Here is a 16448-nt window from a genome sequence, read left to right as displayed (position 1 = left end):
TATACGTCATATGAGCATAAATTACATTTTCAATATGTCACGTACGGACACGTACATCATGATATTATACGTATTCTTTTATGGCTCATAGTAAATTTTTTTATTAATCAAGGTCGTTAAAATTAATTAAGTATTTTATTGGTACATTTTTGTATAAGTCAATCATTTAAATTTGGTTTATATTGAATTTCCTTCTAACCATCGAGTGTAGAAATCTAATGCCTCCCTAGGTTTGTATTCTGGTACGGTATGTCCAGCTCCCTGCATGTGTAATTATTTAATATTATAAATAAATAAATAAATATATATATATATATATATATATAAATAATTGATAATATTAAAATTTAAAAGTATGCATACCTTTATGGTAAGGAAAGTGAGATTATGTTCATATTCTTGTAAATACCTTTAAAAGGAAACATAAAATTTGTTAGATTTGTCAATGAACAATAACATTTTTTATATTTTTTATTGTTTTATTTTAATTTTTAAATATTCCTTTTCCTCTAAAAAATATTTAAAAAAATTATAATTATAATTATGCATCAAAGAATAGGTTAAATTAATAAAATTATATGATCTTTATTTATCCTTTATAAATCATATTTTTTTTAAAAAAATTATTCTTTTTTAAATATGATATATATATTAAAACTTTTTAAAAAATGAAATACTTTTTTAATTTTGTTATAAAAAGTTAAAAAGTATTAATGAAAATTTTGTTATAATTTTTTTTTTTGACTTTTTATTAATTTAAGAAAGAAAGAAATAAATAAATAATAAATACCCTGCAACTTGGGCATTGGAGAACCATGGCCTCCATTCATCAACAATTTTGTAGCCAAGTGAAGAAGTCCATGCTTGGCTTCCGGTGTATGGCACACACATATCATGGTCTCCACTGTTCATTCATAATCAACAAAAACAACCATTTTTTTCATATTAAAATTTAAATCTTTCCCCGAGTAATTATTACCCATAATAAAAACACTTCTCGAGATATTTATCTAATCTGCGGGACCCACAAAAAAGGACCCGAAACAGTTTCCTCTTTGAAGATTATACTCTCTGTCCCACTTAATTAATTAATTATTTATTTATTTATTTATTATTACAATAGATAATTTAAAAATTTTAAATTATGTTAATTGAAATTGATTAATAATAATAATAATAATAATAATAAATAAATAAAAACTGACCTGAAAATAAGAGCTCTAAAACCTTGAGAAGTAAGGTTCCTATGATAAGGAATCATACTTCCAGCATTGTGACGATACCTTATTCTATGAGTACATAGCTCCCATGTACCCGCCACATTTTCCTGTTTATTTATTTATTTTTAATTATAAATATAAAAAATAAAAACAAATAATTAATTAATTAATTATAGGGTTCAAAAAGAAGTACCGGCTCGGCATGAATGGCTGCTCTCACCGACTTGTCGTTCAACCAAATCGTCGCTACTTCATCGTTCTACTTTCACAAAAGTCAAACACAAATAGTTGACTTTCAAAATCTTTACTATAAATCAACAATATTTTAGTATAATTGAATTAAATTGATAATTTAAGTTTACGAGAGTGATTATGAAACGTAAGCTAACCAGACAAGGGACATGAGATTTGATGTTGGTCTTAGCTAGTTCAGACCAAAGAGGGACGATCCCATCGCGCACCGGTGCCCTAAAAGGCCAAGCCCGACCAAACATCCGCTTCCTTACGGCTAAAGGCTTCTTTGTCTGCCCAAGTTGTTGAAAACTTGTAGGCAAGCTTTCGCTCGTGTTTCCTATGTGAAAACATGGCTCCAAGATGTCGTATACGTTTAACTTCTCCAAGTCCTAATTTCATTCATTTTTTTCAACAAATTTAAATTTAAAAATTAAAGTTTATAAACCAAATACAAAGATATGAAAAGAATGTAAAAACCTGATCAACCCGTTCAAGCTTGTCAAAACAGGCCTCCGTTTGAGGGTCGTAATAATTTCCACCACAAGAAGCTTCAGCTTCCTACAATATTATACAAATTACATTAAGTTCATTCTATTTTCATCGCTAGAATTTTAATATTATAATATAGTTTTTCAAAAGGAAAAAAAAAACTAATTTATTATACTTAGACGAGGACGAAAAATACAATCTCCGCCCCCAATTCTATTTACCTAACGCATAGAAATCTCTCCCGACTCCCTCTTTCATTCTCTGTTCAAACAGAGATTCCCGACTTTATTTGGGACAGATCCGTACGAGGCTTCAACCCCACAAGATAATAATAAAAACAAAGATTTTTTCTTCATATCTTCGCACCGAGCCTAACGTAAGTGTGAATGTTTGCTGAATCCACCACACCTAAATGGTGTGAAAGTTATCTTATTTATAATCAAATAAATTACAAGGATATGAAAATAGTAGTAAATGGAAATAACAATAAATGGAAAGATAACTATGGTAATAAGGCAAATGTTAGATATTTGCCTTATAATAAAATATCAAATATAATATATATGGTAAACTATAATTTATTACTAAATATCCTTAACACCCCACCGCAAGCTAAGCGTCGGATTTAAACGAACGTGAAGCTTGAATCTGAAAAATTCAAAGAGGTTGAGAATCACTTTTCGTGAAGATGTCAACAACCTGGTTCAGAGGAGGCGTAGAGAAACACTTTCTTGGCCATCGAAAACTGCAGAGGGATCGCCGCTCAGCGGCGATGCTGCCTTGGCTTCGGCGAGAATATGTCTAACCCATGAAGAGGGATTGTCGCTTAGCGACGATGCTGCCTTGGCTCTGGTGAGAATATGTCAAACCCCAAGAAGTAGAAGGGGAAACCTAGAGCAAGGGACAAAGACAATGTTGAAGCCGGAAGAGTCGTCACATTGGGCGAAGGAGCCAATTTTGGCGAGAAGGGCAGCTGGAAGAGTCGCCACATTGGGGCGAAGGAGCCAATTTTGGCGAGAAGGGCAGCGGCAACTTGGTTGGCAAAGATGCCAGTGCGGCGCCCAGATTCCAAAGGTAAATCTCTGCAGAAGGTCAATGGGCTTATTGAGATTCTGTATATTTTCGAAGAGGAATGCTGATGAAGATCCTAAGATTAGGGTTTTTGTGAAGGATGAAGAAAAATTGGGAAGAAAATGAAAGAGGCTATGTTTGGAAAAGGTGAGGTTGTATGTACAGAGTATGGCGAAGGATGATTTGGAGGTCAAAAAGGTGGAGCCGAAGAATAATCAATCGACTCTGCATGTGACAGCCATGACGACTGCCCCTGCGGCATCAAAGACAACAGTGGTGGTGGAGAAGAACAGTAGAAGATTTCAAAAGCCATTGAAAAGAAAGGATCTAGGTTGCTAAACCAAAATGGCTCTGATACCATGTGAATGTTTGCTGAATCCACCACACCTAAATGGTGTGAAAGTTATCTTATTTATAATTATTTTCAGAATACAGAAATATGGTAAATTACAAATATTATGGAAATAGTAATAAAAGGAAAGAATAATAAATGAATGCAATATATTTGCCTTTAATAAGAGGGCAAATATGGTAACCCGTAATGTAAGGCAAATATCTAGATATTTGCCTTATAGTGACGGTCAACTATCCTTAACAGTAAGAAAGTGTATCCTTAAACGATGCTAAAATGGAGACGGAAATATATAATTTAGTAATGATTACCTGAAACATAGCGTCAGAGATTAGGGCCATTCCATGTGCAAAAGGGACGAGAGCATTGCCATCAAACTTTTCATCCGTCACACCATTCCCCACCATGTAACCCTATTAATTTCCATCAAATACCCAAAATTTCTCATATTTATATTTAGTTCCCACCACAATTTAAAACTTTTCTTTTTGATCCTTCAATTTTTGACTTTTTACTTATACGTACCTTGAAATTTATAATTGGCACAGCCCCATTTTTAAGCCCTACATCCATAATATATTAAATAATTATAAAATATTATATAAAATAAATAAATAAATACAGTACCTTGGACTACTTGAGAAGCAAGGGTGGGGACATAGATGCCTGCGAAGGACTCTCCTGCTATGTAAAATGGATTTTGAAGAAATTCTGGAAATTCCTCAAACCACTGCCAACATTTCAATTTTTGATATTTGAAGGGTGAGAAATTGAAGATTTGAAAAGTTTAGGGACTTGATTGCAAAATGAAAATAATAAGAAAAGATGAATTACTCTGAGAAGAAAAATGTGTGTATCAGAAGCCGTTTGAAGATCTCCTGTATTGTAATTGGCCTCGTTTGGGGAATAGGATAAGCCAACACCAGCTGGGGAATCCAAATATATAATATTTGAAACCTGCAAATAATATTTATTTCAAATTACAATGTCAAAATTCAAATCGGGATTTATAATTCAATATCTCATCATCTTAATATTTCCCAACATTCTATGTGATGTGACTTCGTGTTGAATGGAAGTTTCACATCAGCTAGTTCAGGGAATGATCATGAGTTTATTATAATAAGAGAATACTCTCTCCATTGGTAGGAGACATTTCGAATTATTAGGGCTTTGGACTTCAGAAGTGTGATAGAAATGATTTTAGTTACAAATAGTGGACAAATTGGTGTATTACCAAATCACGCACCTTACGGCTAATGACGAATGGTTAATGATGGCTCTGATGGGTGGTTACAGCTAATGACGGATGGTTAACGATGGCTCTGATACGTGGTTACGGCAGCTCTGATGGGTGGTTACGATGACTCTGAGATCACTATTTTAGTAAATGACGCGAAGAAGGCTAGTGACATTGATCCACAAGAAGTTCAGCAAACTCTTGAGGAAAGCTCAGGGCAAGAGACAAACAATCGAGGCAAATTTAGCTCTCAAACGAGCTAGGACACAAGTAGAGGTTATCAATGGCATACCTAATTGATCCGTCTAAATAATCAAGTGAAATGAAGTTTTCGCAAGGCCTTTTGGGAAGTCTAAACTAAAGCCACGAGAGCTTATGCTTAAAATGGACAATATCATAGTCGTGTTCATCTAACAACTTGAACTTCTTTTAACTATAGATTACGTTATATGTGTGTGTATATATATATAGTCTTTTAAATAAATAAATAAATATATATATAAATAAATAAAGGAAAGAATTATGATGTCACCTTGGACCAGCTGTAAGGATTAAGATGTAAGGTAGGGAGTGTCCCCTTGGGATTTCCTTCTCCAAAATTGAAAGGTCCTGCAAATAATGAACATTAAAATATTAATTTTAATTAAATTTATTAGACGTCTCCATCACTAATAAATAAAATAAAATATTTAATTTCATAAAATTTCCAATTAAAAACTAATAAAAATTATGAAAATACACATTTTTAAATTATTAATATTTAATAACTTTTATTAATGCAATCGGTATTTCCCATCCCGACCCACAATTTATTTTTTATTTTTTTATTTTTTATTTTTTAAATTCCTACCCATCTCCCAACCTATAATTTTTGGTCCTATTCAAAGCAAGTGGGACCAACCCATAAAAATCACACCTAATTATAGAAAATAAGTTCAAATTAAAAAATAAAATTTAATAATATCTTTTTAAAAATTTCAAAAATACTCTTCATTCGATCTTAAAAAATACGTATTCGAACATAAAATTGTATTACTATGCTAATAAAGTTATATTATTCTCGAAATAAATTTGTAAATTTTAATTTTAATTTTAATAAAAAATTTAAAATTTTTAAAAATAGTCTGAATTTCAAGAAAATAAATTATTTATAGAAAAGAAATTGTAATTTAAGTTATAAAAAAAAAAAAAAAAAAAAAAAAAAAAGGGAGGGAAGTAGAGTACTACCGTGTTCATAAACAAAGCCGTCGAAGCTAGAGCAGCCAGGGCCGCCGTTGAGCCAGAGAACCACCGGATCGGCGGCGGGGCTCCGTTGCGACGTCACGAAGTAATAAAACAGCCTCTTCCCACTCGAACCTCCGTCGATATTTATATACCTAAAGAACCCCTAAAACTCAATCACATCGCACAGAGACCGAAATTCGGAACCCTAAACCCTAGAAATCAAAATCAAAATCAAAATCAAAATCAAAATCACGAAATTGAGAAGGCACTGACCCGGAGTGGTGTTTGGACGGGAAATCGCCGGCCGTGAAGCCGGGCAAGTGAGTCACCGCCGAATTCGCCGGAGCTGCTTCTGTAAGCCAACGATTATGGTTCGGAAGAAGTATCGATGCACTCCAAAGCAACACCAGTACTCCTAATTTCCTCATTTCTTCTTCCTCCTTCTTCTTCTACCTTTCGCCGTTTATATATATATATAATGAGACCCTCCTTTTTTCCATTTCAAATTTTGGGTTTATTTCCTTTTTAGTCCCTTCACTTTCGGCTTCTTTCCTTTTCGCCCCTCTTTAACTTTTAAATTTTATATATCAGGTTTAATTAGATTATATGTCCTAACCTTTTGAAATCTCGACTAGAGTGATCTTTGTTGTTTGATTGAAAGTTTAGCTACATTGGTCCTCTCGGGTTTGGTATTTGGAATACTTTCTATATATTACTTAAGAGATAACGTGCACCTACAATTCACACTCATTGTGAGACCTTACATTGATCTGAGAGAGGAATGAGTGTCCTCGGCCTCAAAGGAGGAGGATTGTGAGATAGGAATGAAACATTTTTTTATAAAGGTGTGAAAACCTCTTCGTAACAGACGCGGAGGGTGGATTGTGATGTTTCACATTGGTTGGGGAGGAGAACTGGGGGGAGAGTGCCAACGAGAACGCTGGGCCTCGAAGGAGGTTTTACAGCCTTGAGGGGAATCTCGAAAGGAAGCCCATATCTGCTAGCAATGGATCTGGGCCGTTACAGTTACACCCATCACTCTTTTTGTTTCGGTGCTTAATTCATAAGAACTTACAACAATATTCTTAAAAAAGAAATTGTATCCTTCTTAGAGGACAACTTTTACTCTCAATCTCCAAAACAGTCCACAATGAATAGGTTGCATGATTAGGTCATCGAGATGCAAGAAAACAGCCAAGTCATCGAGTGTCAAATTGGTCACATTAGAAGTCATCCCGAGCCAAACAAATTAATAATAATGATTAATCTAACAAATTAATAATAGTAAGTTTTATTGAAAATATATAAACTAAAATAGAATAAAACTTAATCTACATGGATTAAAATTAGAGGTGGTTGTGAGTTGAGTCGGTCTAATCGGATTGGATTGAGACATTTCTTAGACTCAACTCAATTGTTCGGACTGTAAATTTTTCAACTCAAATAACTCTTACTAAATAATGAACTCAACCCGATCTAAAAAATTTATAATCCAGCTCAAACCGTGCGAGTTAGATTGGTTTGATCGGGTTGTTTAAACCATTAATTTTTTTTTTAAATGTCACTAATTAAAATGATATTTTAGCGTTATATTATATATATATATATATAATTGGAATAATTTTTAATTATTTAGGGCTTGACGTTGGAGCTTTGTGACAAAAATTCAAAACAATGACAACAACGTTTGTGAACCAAAAAAAAACAAAGCATAAAATAAATAAAAAGGTAATAAGAAAATAAACATTAATGACCCTTCATTCAAAAGTAGCTCTCAAACCCTCAATTTGAATGTCTCTTCCTCTAGTAATTAGGTTAATTTATGGACCCAACCTAATCAAATCGAGTTTTACAGATCAGGGGCACGCACTAAGAGGCGAGCCAGACCGTAGACTCAGCCTTAACCTCTTGTCAAGGCTGAAGAGGAGGTACGAGCTTCGACCAAATTTCTGATTTTTATTTTACAGATCAGGGGCATGCGCCAAGAGGCGGACTAGACCGTATACTCAGCCTTAACCTCTTGTCGAGGCTGAGGAGGAGGTATGGGCATCGACCAAATTCCTGTTTTCTATTTTACTGATCAGGGGCATGCACTAGGAGGCGGACTAGATCGTAGACTCAGCCTTGACCTCTTGTCGAGGCTGAGAAGGACGTACGAGCTTGGACCCAATTCTTTTTAGATATGGGTGTTTCGTGTTTTTCTACTTTATTCTATGTTCGATCTCTTTCTACTCTTAGCTTTCTCTTTTTGACCAATGTTACCTGTGAGCTTTTGTAAACAATATTTTCGTTAAATGGGAAAAGAATCGATGATCCACCGAAATAGCAACAAAAAAAAAAAAAAAAGACAAACAAAAAAAAAGACAAAAGAAAAAGCATATATTTGACAAAAACAATGAATGGTGACAATGTTGGTGGTGTCTTAGTGTACATTTTAGAGTCTTCCAAGGTTTCTTTTTGGAAGTAAACCCTAAAAGTATATAACAATTGAGAAAAACAATACAAAGGATTGCTAAATGATTGGGGGAAGAGGAACCAAATTGGGTCCATTCCCACTTTGTGTCTTCATAAAGTTAATGTCTTTTGTTGGTTGGATTTTGATACCCCTAGACTTTTCCGTCTTCACGAGTGATTTCTTTCTCATCAGTGTTTGTATTATTTGACTCAATAATTACATCAATCATAAGCAAAAGACGCGTTTGATGGATAGAAGTTAGTGACATGCTTAGTAAGATTTGAAATTCAACACATCAGGGTCCCGAGGATCTCTTTCATCCCATACGTCATGACCATGTTGTTCGTCTAGAAGTTTTTTCAAGAGTGAAAAGCTATACCCACAAATCAAAACATACCCTTTATGCACGTTTTGTTCTCATTCACGTGTTTCCTAGAAAAATTTTCAGAAAGGTCAACAAGAAAGTTAAACGTATTATGCTTGAAGTAATTCTTAACCACTGAAAAGAAATGTGCACCTTGTCTTTCGGTGGCTCAATTTTAAATACTCTAAAGTTATGTGCTTAACTTGGAGCAATCATCTGAAAATTTCCCTAACCCTAAGTTAGTACCTTAAGATTACATTTAGTAACTTAGAAGCATTTAATAGTTCAAACTTAAGCATACGATTACATTTATTAACTTACAATAGTTTAGATGTTAATTAAAGGAAGGTGTACATAGTAAAAGATATAATCTTATTATTCATAGAGCATGTCGGTTTATCTTGCTTGATATGTCTTTTTTGCGGATCTGTCAAGAACGAGCTGACGACTACAAGGGAAGCGGCTGACTACAGTCCCTGAGCCCAGCTTGTAGCAAGCTAAAAGTGTGACTTGAACCTACTTTGCTAAGAGAAGATCTCGAAGGGATAAACAAACGGTAGAAAGCAATCTCTTCCAACCAGCCAACCCGCGAAGTTGAACACAAGCCCTTTTTAGTCAAGCTTCGACCGGATTCTTCTATCAATCTCCTGGCCCTTGCTTAACTCCTTGTTTTGTAAACTGATCGCTGGCTGATCTGATCGGACCTAGGACATGCGAGAGCTCAACCCAATATAATCTTATTATTCATAGTTTTAATATAAATAAATTTATTATAACCCATCCGTTTAAACTTTCAAGTCTCGGGATAATTTAATATATTATTAGAGTAGGTCTTATTTTCAAATTTCTATAATGTGATTTCTTCCTTAATTTAAATTAATTTCAATTTGTCTAGTGACGATTTAATGTACTAAATTAATAAAAATACACTTAAACTTTATATTTTGTCTAAAATATATTCTTAAAATTTTTAAAGTCTCAAATTTAAGCAGATAATTTATGAATTGGTAAAAAAAAAAAAAAAAAAAATTTTATAAAAATAAATGATTTTAAGGCTACTTTTACAATTTTATAATATTTTTTTATACCTAATAGTATTTTTGAAGTTTTAAAAAAAATAATAAATGGTATTAATGAACTAAGAGTGTTTTTTAGAATTTTGGAAATAAAAAATAAAAAAATTAGTTAACAACATAAAAATAAATATTAATAATAATATGTATAACATAATTAGAAAATAAAATTTAATTATTACAAGAAATAACTTCTTTCATTAATTTTCAAGAACAGAGGGGAAAAAATAGAAAGACATGCTGAGTGATCATACAGTGGCAGCTTTGAGTGACAGGAAATCTGAAATCTTGTTGGTGTAGAAATCTGGTTGTATAGTGTTCTTGGGACTTTGAAGGGTTGATAAGCTTGTAACACCTATCAAAACAAACACGACGTCAATCAACGTTTTTCGTTACAAAACACGCTGCTACAAAATTTTATGTTCGAGTCTTATTTTGATCCTGAAACGTTCATGTTTATTATTCTATTTTGATCCCTGAATTTTAAAAAACATTTGTGTTTGTCCTTGATGTTAACTTTTTATTAATCATCTAGCAAGAGTCTAGATTTATTCGAAAAATCGAGCACCGAATCTTACTGCTAGTAGATATTGTCTTCTTTGGGCTTTCCCTTTCGGGCTTCCCCTCAAAGATTTTATAACGCGCCTGCTGGGAGGAGGTTTCCAAACCTTTATAAAGAATGATTCGTTCTCCTTCCCAACTGACGTGGGATCTCACAACCCACTCCACCCCTCTTGGAGGTCCAGCGTCCACGCTAGCACTCGTTTCTTTCTCCAATCAATGAGAAATCTCACAATTCACCCCCATTCGGGACCCAGCGTCCTCGCTAGTACACCGCCCTGTGTCCAGCTCTAATACCAACTGTAACACCTCAAGCCCACCGCTAACAAATATTATCCTCTTTGGACTTTCCCTTTTGAGCTTTCCCTCAAGGTTTTTAAAATGCGTCTGCTATGGGAGGTTTCCACACCCTTATAAAGAATGTTTCGTTCTCCTCCCCAATCGACGTGGGATCTGATATACTTATGTTATATTGAGTAGCTTTCGGTACAACTAAAAGAGTTTTGGTATGCAACATTCAACGACCAAGATATAATATTTGAAAGATCAGGTCTCGAAATAGACTAAACGCTAAATTTCAGAGACGAAAATAAGATTTCAGCCGAAAAGTTATTACCTGACAAAACAAGAAGAGTCTTGCAGCCACCATTCTGTCCAAACAGAATATCAGTATCTAATCTATCTCCAACCATACATATTTGTGACTTCTGAATCCCAAACCTGTCATTTGGATTGGCATGAGCATCATTTGTTAAGAAGGATACAAGAAAACAGAGAAACCAAGCTTCACTTCATTCAATTTTTGATATCTAATAGCACAAAGAATGACCAGCAATAGATTATAGAACTGGAAGTGATATCAATATTCCAAAAGACTTCCTATAAATCTTCCTATTTAAGATGCGTTATTTAACTCGAAACGTTCTTGCAAAGTACTTCCCCGCCTAGACTAGCCCGAACCCTTCTGTTCTTCCTTCCTGTGACCTTTTCTTTTTGTAATATCTGCGAGTGTCGAGATTACTTGTACACACTTCTACTATACTGTCTAATCCTACTACGTTTGATTGTCAGAAAAACTCCTAAGATATAAGATCTTAAATAGTCACCATGACTTGAATCCATTCCTCTAGCTCCTTACTATTTTCATTAGCCTTTATTAGATATCAATCATAACAGCATATTTTGAACAGATCAATAACAAATATTACTTGTTTGCTAAGTAGTCCATCATGAAAGTTGAGGGCTTCCCCACGACCAATGGCTCACGTTGAGTCGATCCACAAAGAGCACCAACCATTGAACCCCCACCTGAGTTATACACACAAAAGAAAGCTAAAGAACAGTCCGGGTTTACATGAGTTCTTAAAATCTAAACAAACATGAAAAACATGAAAAAAGAACTTCAATTGTTCTTTAAAGAGCTTTCGATTTTTAGCTTCGAAAATAGTTATCTACTTCAACAAAGTAAAACTCGTAATCTTTATCCTGACAAGGCGTTACAGACCGGGTTCTTGGCAATCCATACAAGGACACAAATTGAAACTTAACCTTGTAAAAGTAATGATCAAATACTCCCTAAAATAAGTGCTAAAAGCCAAAGAGAGTGGAGAGAACCGAACCTGCCCACTCTTGCGCATCGGTCAGGTGAGTGACAGCATCACGATTAGTTGCAATGAAGAGGCAACCAGGGTTCTCCCGTATGCAGAGTGTTCCATACCTTCATTGCCCAAGAAAAATGTTAACAAAGAACTTCTTCGTATAGACCAACATGAACATAGCTCAGCAGTGAAGACGTCCACCGATACTCAAACATTAGTTGTACTAAAAAAATTTCTTAGGAGAGATCAAATATACTATGAAACATTCCATCGCATCACTATTGAGAAAAGAATGAAATAAACAAAATAATGATTCTGAGAATTAAGTTGTGATCATACCACCTGCAGAACCAAGTTAATGAATAAAATTTAATGAAGGCTAGGACTTACTGAACTTTGTAGTAGTTAAAGTATCGATCAAATCCAACGACAACAGCTCCCACCTTCATGGCAAACAAGGACTGATTTAGATAAAATTCATGGACTATGGGGCAAAAATGAGGAAGAAGAGGTGATTCTTGATTGAATATAGTAAGCCCGAGTTAGATTAGTGTATGAAAGTGATAGGAATGGCATTTGGGTAGTTACTAGTTAGGAATATCATTAGGGTAATAAGGTATATTAGTAATTACCTAAGGAATTTGTTAGTAGGGATTTGTTATGGGAGGTGAGGAAGGCAAGCACTGGTTTAGTTGGTTTAGGCTTGAGTGATCTCAAGAGGGAGGGTCCAAGTTACTCTAATTACTTGGGAGTTATTGTAGTTTATCTTCATCTTTCACTATATTTCAGCTATTTGGTTTACAGCTATTTGGTTAAAAGAAAGGAATAAGAAATGTCACAAAGAAGGATATTCCGAAGGATATCGATGTGTAATTGGCAAGATATGGGAGTTCGGAGAGTCCCTGAAAGACGTCCTCCATAGCTTGTAATTTTTTTTAGCTTAGTAAAGTTCTACTCAAAGGCTAGTGCTCTTCGGCTCTGTCGGAATAGATGTAACTTCCCACATTAGTTGGGGAGGAGAACGAAACATTCTTTATAAGGGTATGGAAACCTCTCCCTAGAAGACGCATTTTAAAAACCATGAGGGAAAATCCAAAAGGGAAAGTCAAAAGAGGACAATATCTGCTAGTAGTGGACTTGGGTTATCACAAATGGTATCAAAGTCAGACACCGAGCGATGTGCCAATGAAGAAGCTGAGCCCCGAACAGGGATGAACACGAGGCGGTGTGCCAGCAAGAGCACTGGGCTCCAAAGGGGGTGGATTAGGAGGTACCACATCGATTGGAGAAGGGAACGAGTGTCAGGAGGACGCTGAGCCCAGAAGGGGGGTAGATTGTAAGATCCCACATTAGTTAGAGAAGAACGAAACATTCTTTATAAAGGTATGGAAACCTCTCCCTAGCAGACGCATTTTAAAAAACTTGAAGAAAAACCCAAATGAGAAAACTCAAAGAGAACAATATCTACTAGATAGAACTTTGAAATATTTCTAATAAATGGTAGTAGTTAAGAGAAGTTACATTTTCATTCCTATTTGAGAACATATATACGAAACTATAAACGATAAATTTGTACGCAAATCAAGAAAGATCAGAAATATACATCCTCATCATGCTCCATCAGAAAGCCTGGCTTCAGTTCTATCTTCTTCCCACCATCATCCTGTAAGAAAATGAAAGATATAACATTACACTGTAAATTAAGTTTATGGGATACAAGAAACATAATTTACTAAAAGATTACAAATATATGAGTGATTTTTTCATATCCACAGATATTTCATAGCTCATGAACATTGAGAAACTTTATCATTAATACCGGTCCGCCAAGGTACTGATATCCAGCGAGTTCAAGTTCTTTCAAGATGCCCTCCTCACCAATCACATAAATCTGAAATCACAAAGCCACAAAGTCACAAGTCCAGGCCAAAATTTATGATTCACTATTGAAAACTTTAAGAAATAAGAAGATAGTGCAAAAAATGCAGTTCATAAGACAATGTCAAGTTTTTAGTTCGTTATTTGATCTAATTCCAATAACCTTCAGCTAAAATAAGAAAGAAAGGATCATGAACAATATAAAAGATAGCTAAATCAAGCAATTACCTTCTTTTCTTTTGGGAAATCAATGGACTTCAAATACGCAGCAGCAGCAAAAGATGATGCGAAAATTTCTTCCTGAAATACTCGAATTTAGTTAGTGTGACGAATTTAGACTGAACTTAGTAACTTTAAGTAATCCTTACTTCAGTAACATTGAGACCAAGTGTCTCAAACTTTTTGCCATACTGCTTCCTGGACTTTGTTGAATTGTTGGTAACAAAAACTAATCGCTTTCCCTGAAATTAAAAAAATAATAATAATAAGAGAAGGAGGAGAGGAAAAAATAAATGTGTAACGGCTCAAGGCCCACCACTAGTAGATAGGAGAAGCTCAAAAGGGAAAGTCCAAAGAGGACAATGTCTACTAGTAGTGGGCATGGACCATTACAAATAGTATCAGAGCCAGACACCAGGTGGTGTGCCAGTGAGGAGGCTGAGACCCAAAGGGGGTGGACATGAGGGGATGTGCCAGTAAAGACGTTGGGCCCTGAAGAGGGGTGGATTGTGAGATCTCACATCGATTGGGGAGGAGAACGAAACACCCTTTATAAGGGTGTGGAATCCTCTCCCTAGTAGACACTTTTAAAAACCTTGAGGCGAAACCCGAAAGGGAAAGCCCGAAAGAGAGGACAATATATGCTAACATTGGGCTTGGGACGTTACAAAATGTAAGAAAAAAAGGAAAGACTATCCAACAAACGAAGGAAACTACAGATTTTTGTATCATTTTCACTCGTGTATACAACTTTCTGTTAGTTTTCCCTGGTCACCATTGCTCTTAAGGCCATAGGATTCGAAAAGCGGTTTGGACGATCTATTTTTATACCTTTGATCGAAGCATATCAAGGGTTTCTGGAACTCCATCTATAAGTTTGTCTCCTTTCCATATAACCCCTGCAGTTAAATCATTGGACACCTTAAAAATATTGACCACAAAAAGAAGGGAAAAGAAAAGAGGAAGAAATTATCAGTACTCAGTTTCCCCCTTCCAACTACAGGCTTGACAGGAAGTCAAAGAGTCTCAACTAATACATTATCTTCTATATTTCCCTCTTTTGCAATTTCATATCATCTCTGCAACGTTTAATCTTGTTTTGAACAAGATAAACATAATAAACTGTTTATAAAGTTTGCAATCTGTTCTTCAAAAACATCAACTACAGCCTATGAACTCAACAAACTCCATTTAAGCAATAGAAAAGCAGAGACCCATTGAGAACAATCAAACGAGTTGGATATTTTGCATGCAACAAGTCGAGGGGAAATGGGAGAAGAACTGACCATCGCAATCGAAAATGAAGGTCTCAACAGAATCAATGAGTTCATCGGCGTTCTTGAGTGGCTGAGCCGAAGCACGAACAGCAAAACCCTCCATTCTAGACCTGTTAAACTTCCTCTTGCTGCCACTATTCCATCCAAAACTCACAGACCCAGAACAGGAACAATCTGGGGAAAACTGCCTGAAACCCAAGAATCGGGGTATGTTGTGGTTCAAATTGGCAAAGGGTTTGGATGCAACAATGAGTGAATGAGAAGCCGCTGGGCCTGCTGTGCTCAGCATCTCTTTTACTGCTTTTTGGCTCTTTTTCTGCAGCCTTGGTATCTGTGTTGGCAGTTTGAGGACGTTAGGGAGGGGTCTTGGGAAATGGTGTGGGGGAGTGACGTGGGATGAGTGGCACTCCTTCGTTTGCTTGGGATTATGTGGAATTCATCAATCGCTAAGGGCCATTCTGTGGACGATACCATTCCCTTGTGTTTTTCTTCTCTAAATTCAGGATTTTCATTTTTTCTGACTATTTATATATATTAAAAAATTTATACTTGAAATAATATGGTATAGCTATTTTTAAAAGAAAAATTCGATAATATTATTTAATTTACTTTAAAATAATTCTTTTTATTTTTTTTGTCTCCACCAAATCCGATGGGCGGTCAGAGTACTACTACGTATGATCAATGAAGGCAAACTAAGGATTTCAATTATAGACCAAAATAGAATGGATTGGGTAAGAAAAGTTTCCTCTTTTGCAAGAGCGATGTTCGTCGATCTGCTTCTAACTTATAAAGGAACTTTCATATCTCTAAAAAGAAGATTTGCTTGAAAGACGGTACCTCTACTACACTAGTCTACTAGCGGCCATCCCTACCTGTCATTTCACTCGAGACTGGGATTTCTTGTAAATGTGACAAAAATGATTGAAGAAATGATTGAAGTATCACGCGTAAAAGACAAAAATGCTAATTCAATTCTTGTTTTCATTTTTGAAAGCATGACCTCGATAAAAATGCAAATATTTCCTTACAAATCCTTACGAATTTTATTATATTCTTAACACAATTGCAATTTGCTATCTTCAAGATTCATTAATCAAAACTAATTTATCATCATCAATATCTCAACAATTTTTGTAGCATTACAATTTACACCATCGCCCAAGTTGTCCTTTTTGAATTTTTCTTTCCGA

General features: G+C 35.0%; 2 protein-coding genes across 2 annotated transcripts; both read right to left on the bottom strand.

Moving 5' to 3' along the window:
• Window positions 1–13: 13 nt before the first annotated feature.
• LOC111432515 (serine carboxypeptidase 1-like) lies at window positions 14–6292 on the bottom strand. The gene is made up of 14 exons (XM_023069440.1): window positions 6104–6292; window positions 5834–5982; window positions 5139–5215; window positions 4201–4323; window positions 3994–4096; window positions 3892–3929; window positions 3678–3779; window positions 1932–2012; window positions 1610–1843; window positions 1414–1479; window positions 1206–1327; window positions 791–904; window positions 364–409; window positions 14–261 (listed from the first exon to the last, which is right to left on the bottom strand). The coding sequence occupies exons 1-14, from the start codon at window positions 6256–6258 to the stop codon at window positions 178–180; spliced, it is 1494 nt and encodes a 497-aa protein (XP_022925208.1). The 5' UTR covers window positions 6259–6292; the 3' UTR covers window positions 14–177.
• Window positions 6293–9926: 3634 nt separating this feature from the next.
• Window positions 9927–15726, bottom strand: LOC111432559 (phosphoglycolate phosphatase 1B, chloroplastic-like). The gene is made up of 11 exons (XM_023069508.1): window positions 15265–15726; window positions 14810–14877; window positions 14128–14220; window positions 13988–14059; window positions 13701–13772; window positions 13485–13544; window positions 12272–12324; window positions 11903–12000; window positions 11492–11591; window positions 10900–11003; window positions 9927–10077 (listed from the first exon to the last, which is right to left on the bottom strand). Exons 1-11 carry the CDS (start codon window positions 15542–15544, stop codon window positions 9971–9973), a joined length of 1107 nt encoding a protein of 368 aa, XP_022925276.1. The 5' UTR covers window positions 15545–15726; the 3' UTR covers window positions 9927–9970.
• Between the last annotated feature and the right edge of the window lie 722 nt (window positions 15727–16448).

Source organism: Cucurbita moschata, unplaced genomic scaffold, assembly GCF_002738365.1.
Source record: "Cucurbita moschata cultivar Rifu unplaced genomic scaffold, Cmos_1.0 Cmo_Scf00003, whole genome shotgun sequence".
Lineage (NCBI taxonomy): Eukaryota > Viridiplantae > Streptophyta > Magnoliopsida > Cucurbitales > Cucurbitaceae > Cucurbita > Cucurbita moschata.
Note: the sequence above shows the minus strand (reverse complement) of the source record. Positions and strands in the feature narration are given on the sequence as shown.

Excerpts from the sequence above, each read along its gene's own strand:
- LOC111432515 (XM_023069440.1), bottom strand. The coding sequence starts at position 6,258 with ATGAGGAAATTAGGAGTACTGGTGTTGCTTTGGAGTGCATCGATACTT. Across the intron at positions 1,480-1,609 it reads AATCTCATGTCCCTTGTCTG|AACGATGAAGTAGCGACGAT; the intron begins GTTAGCTTACGT and ends TTGTGAAAGTAG. Across the intron at positions 905-1,205 it reads TTTAGAGCTCTTATTTTCAG|TGGAGACCATGATATGTGTG; the intron begins GTCAGTTTTTAT and ends ATGAATGAACAG.
- LOC111432559 (XM_023069508.1), bottom strand. The coding sequence starts at position 15,544 with ATGCTGAGCACAGCAGGCCCAGCGGCTTCTCATTCACTCATTGTTGCA. Across the intron at positions 14,878-15,264 it reads CTTCATTTTCGATTGCGATG|GGGTTATATGGAAAGGAGAC; the intron begins GTCAGTTCTTCT and ends ATTTAACTGCAG. Across the intron at positions 13,773-13,987 it reads ATTTCCCAAAAGAAAAGAAG|ATTTATGTGATTGGTGAGGA; the intron begins GTAATTGCTTGA and ends TTGTGATTTCAG.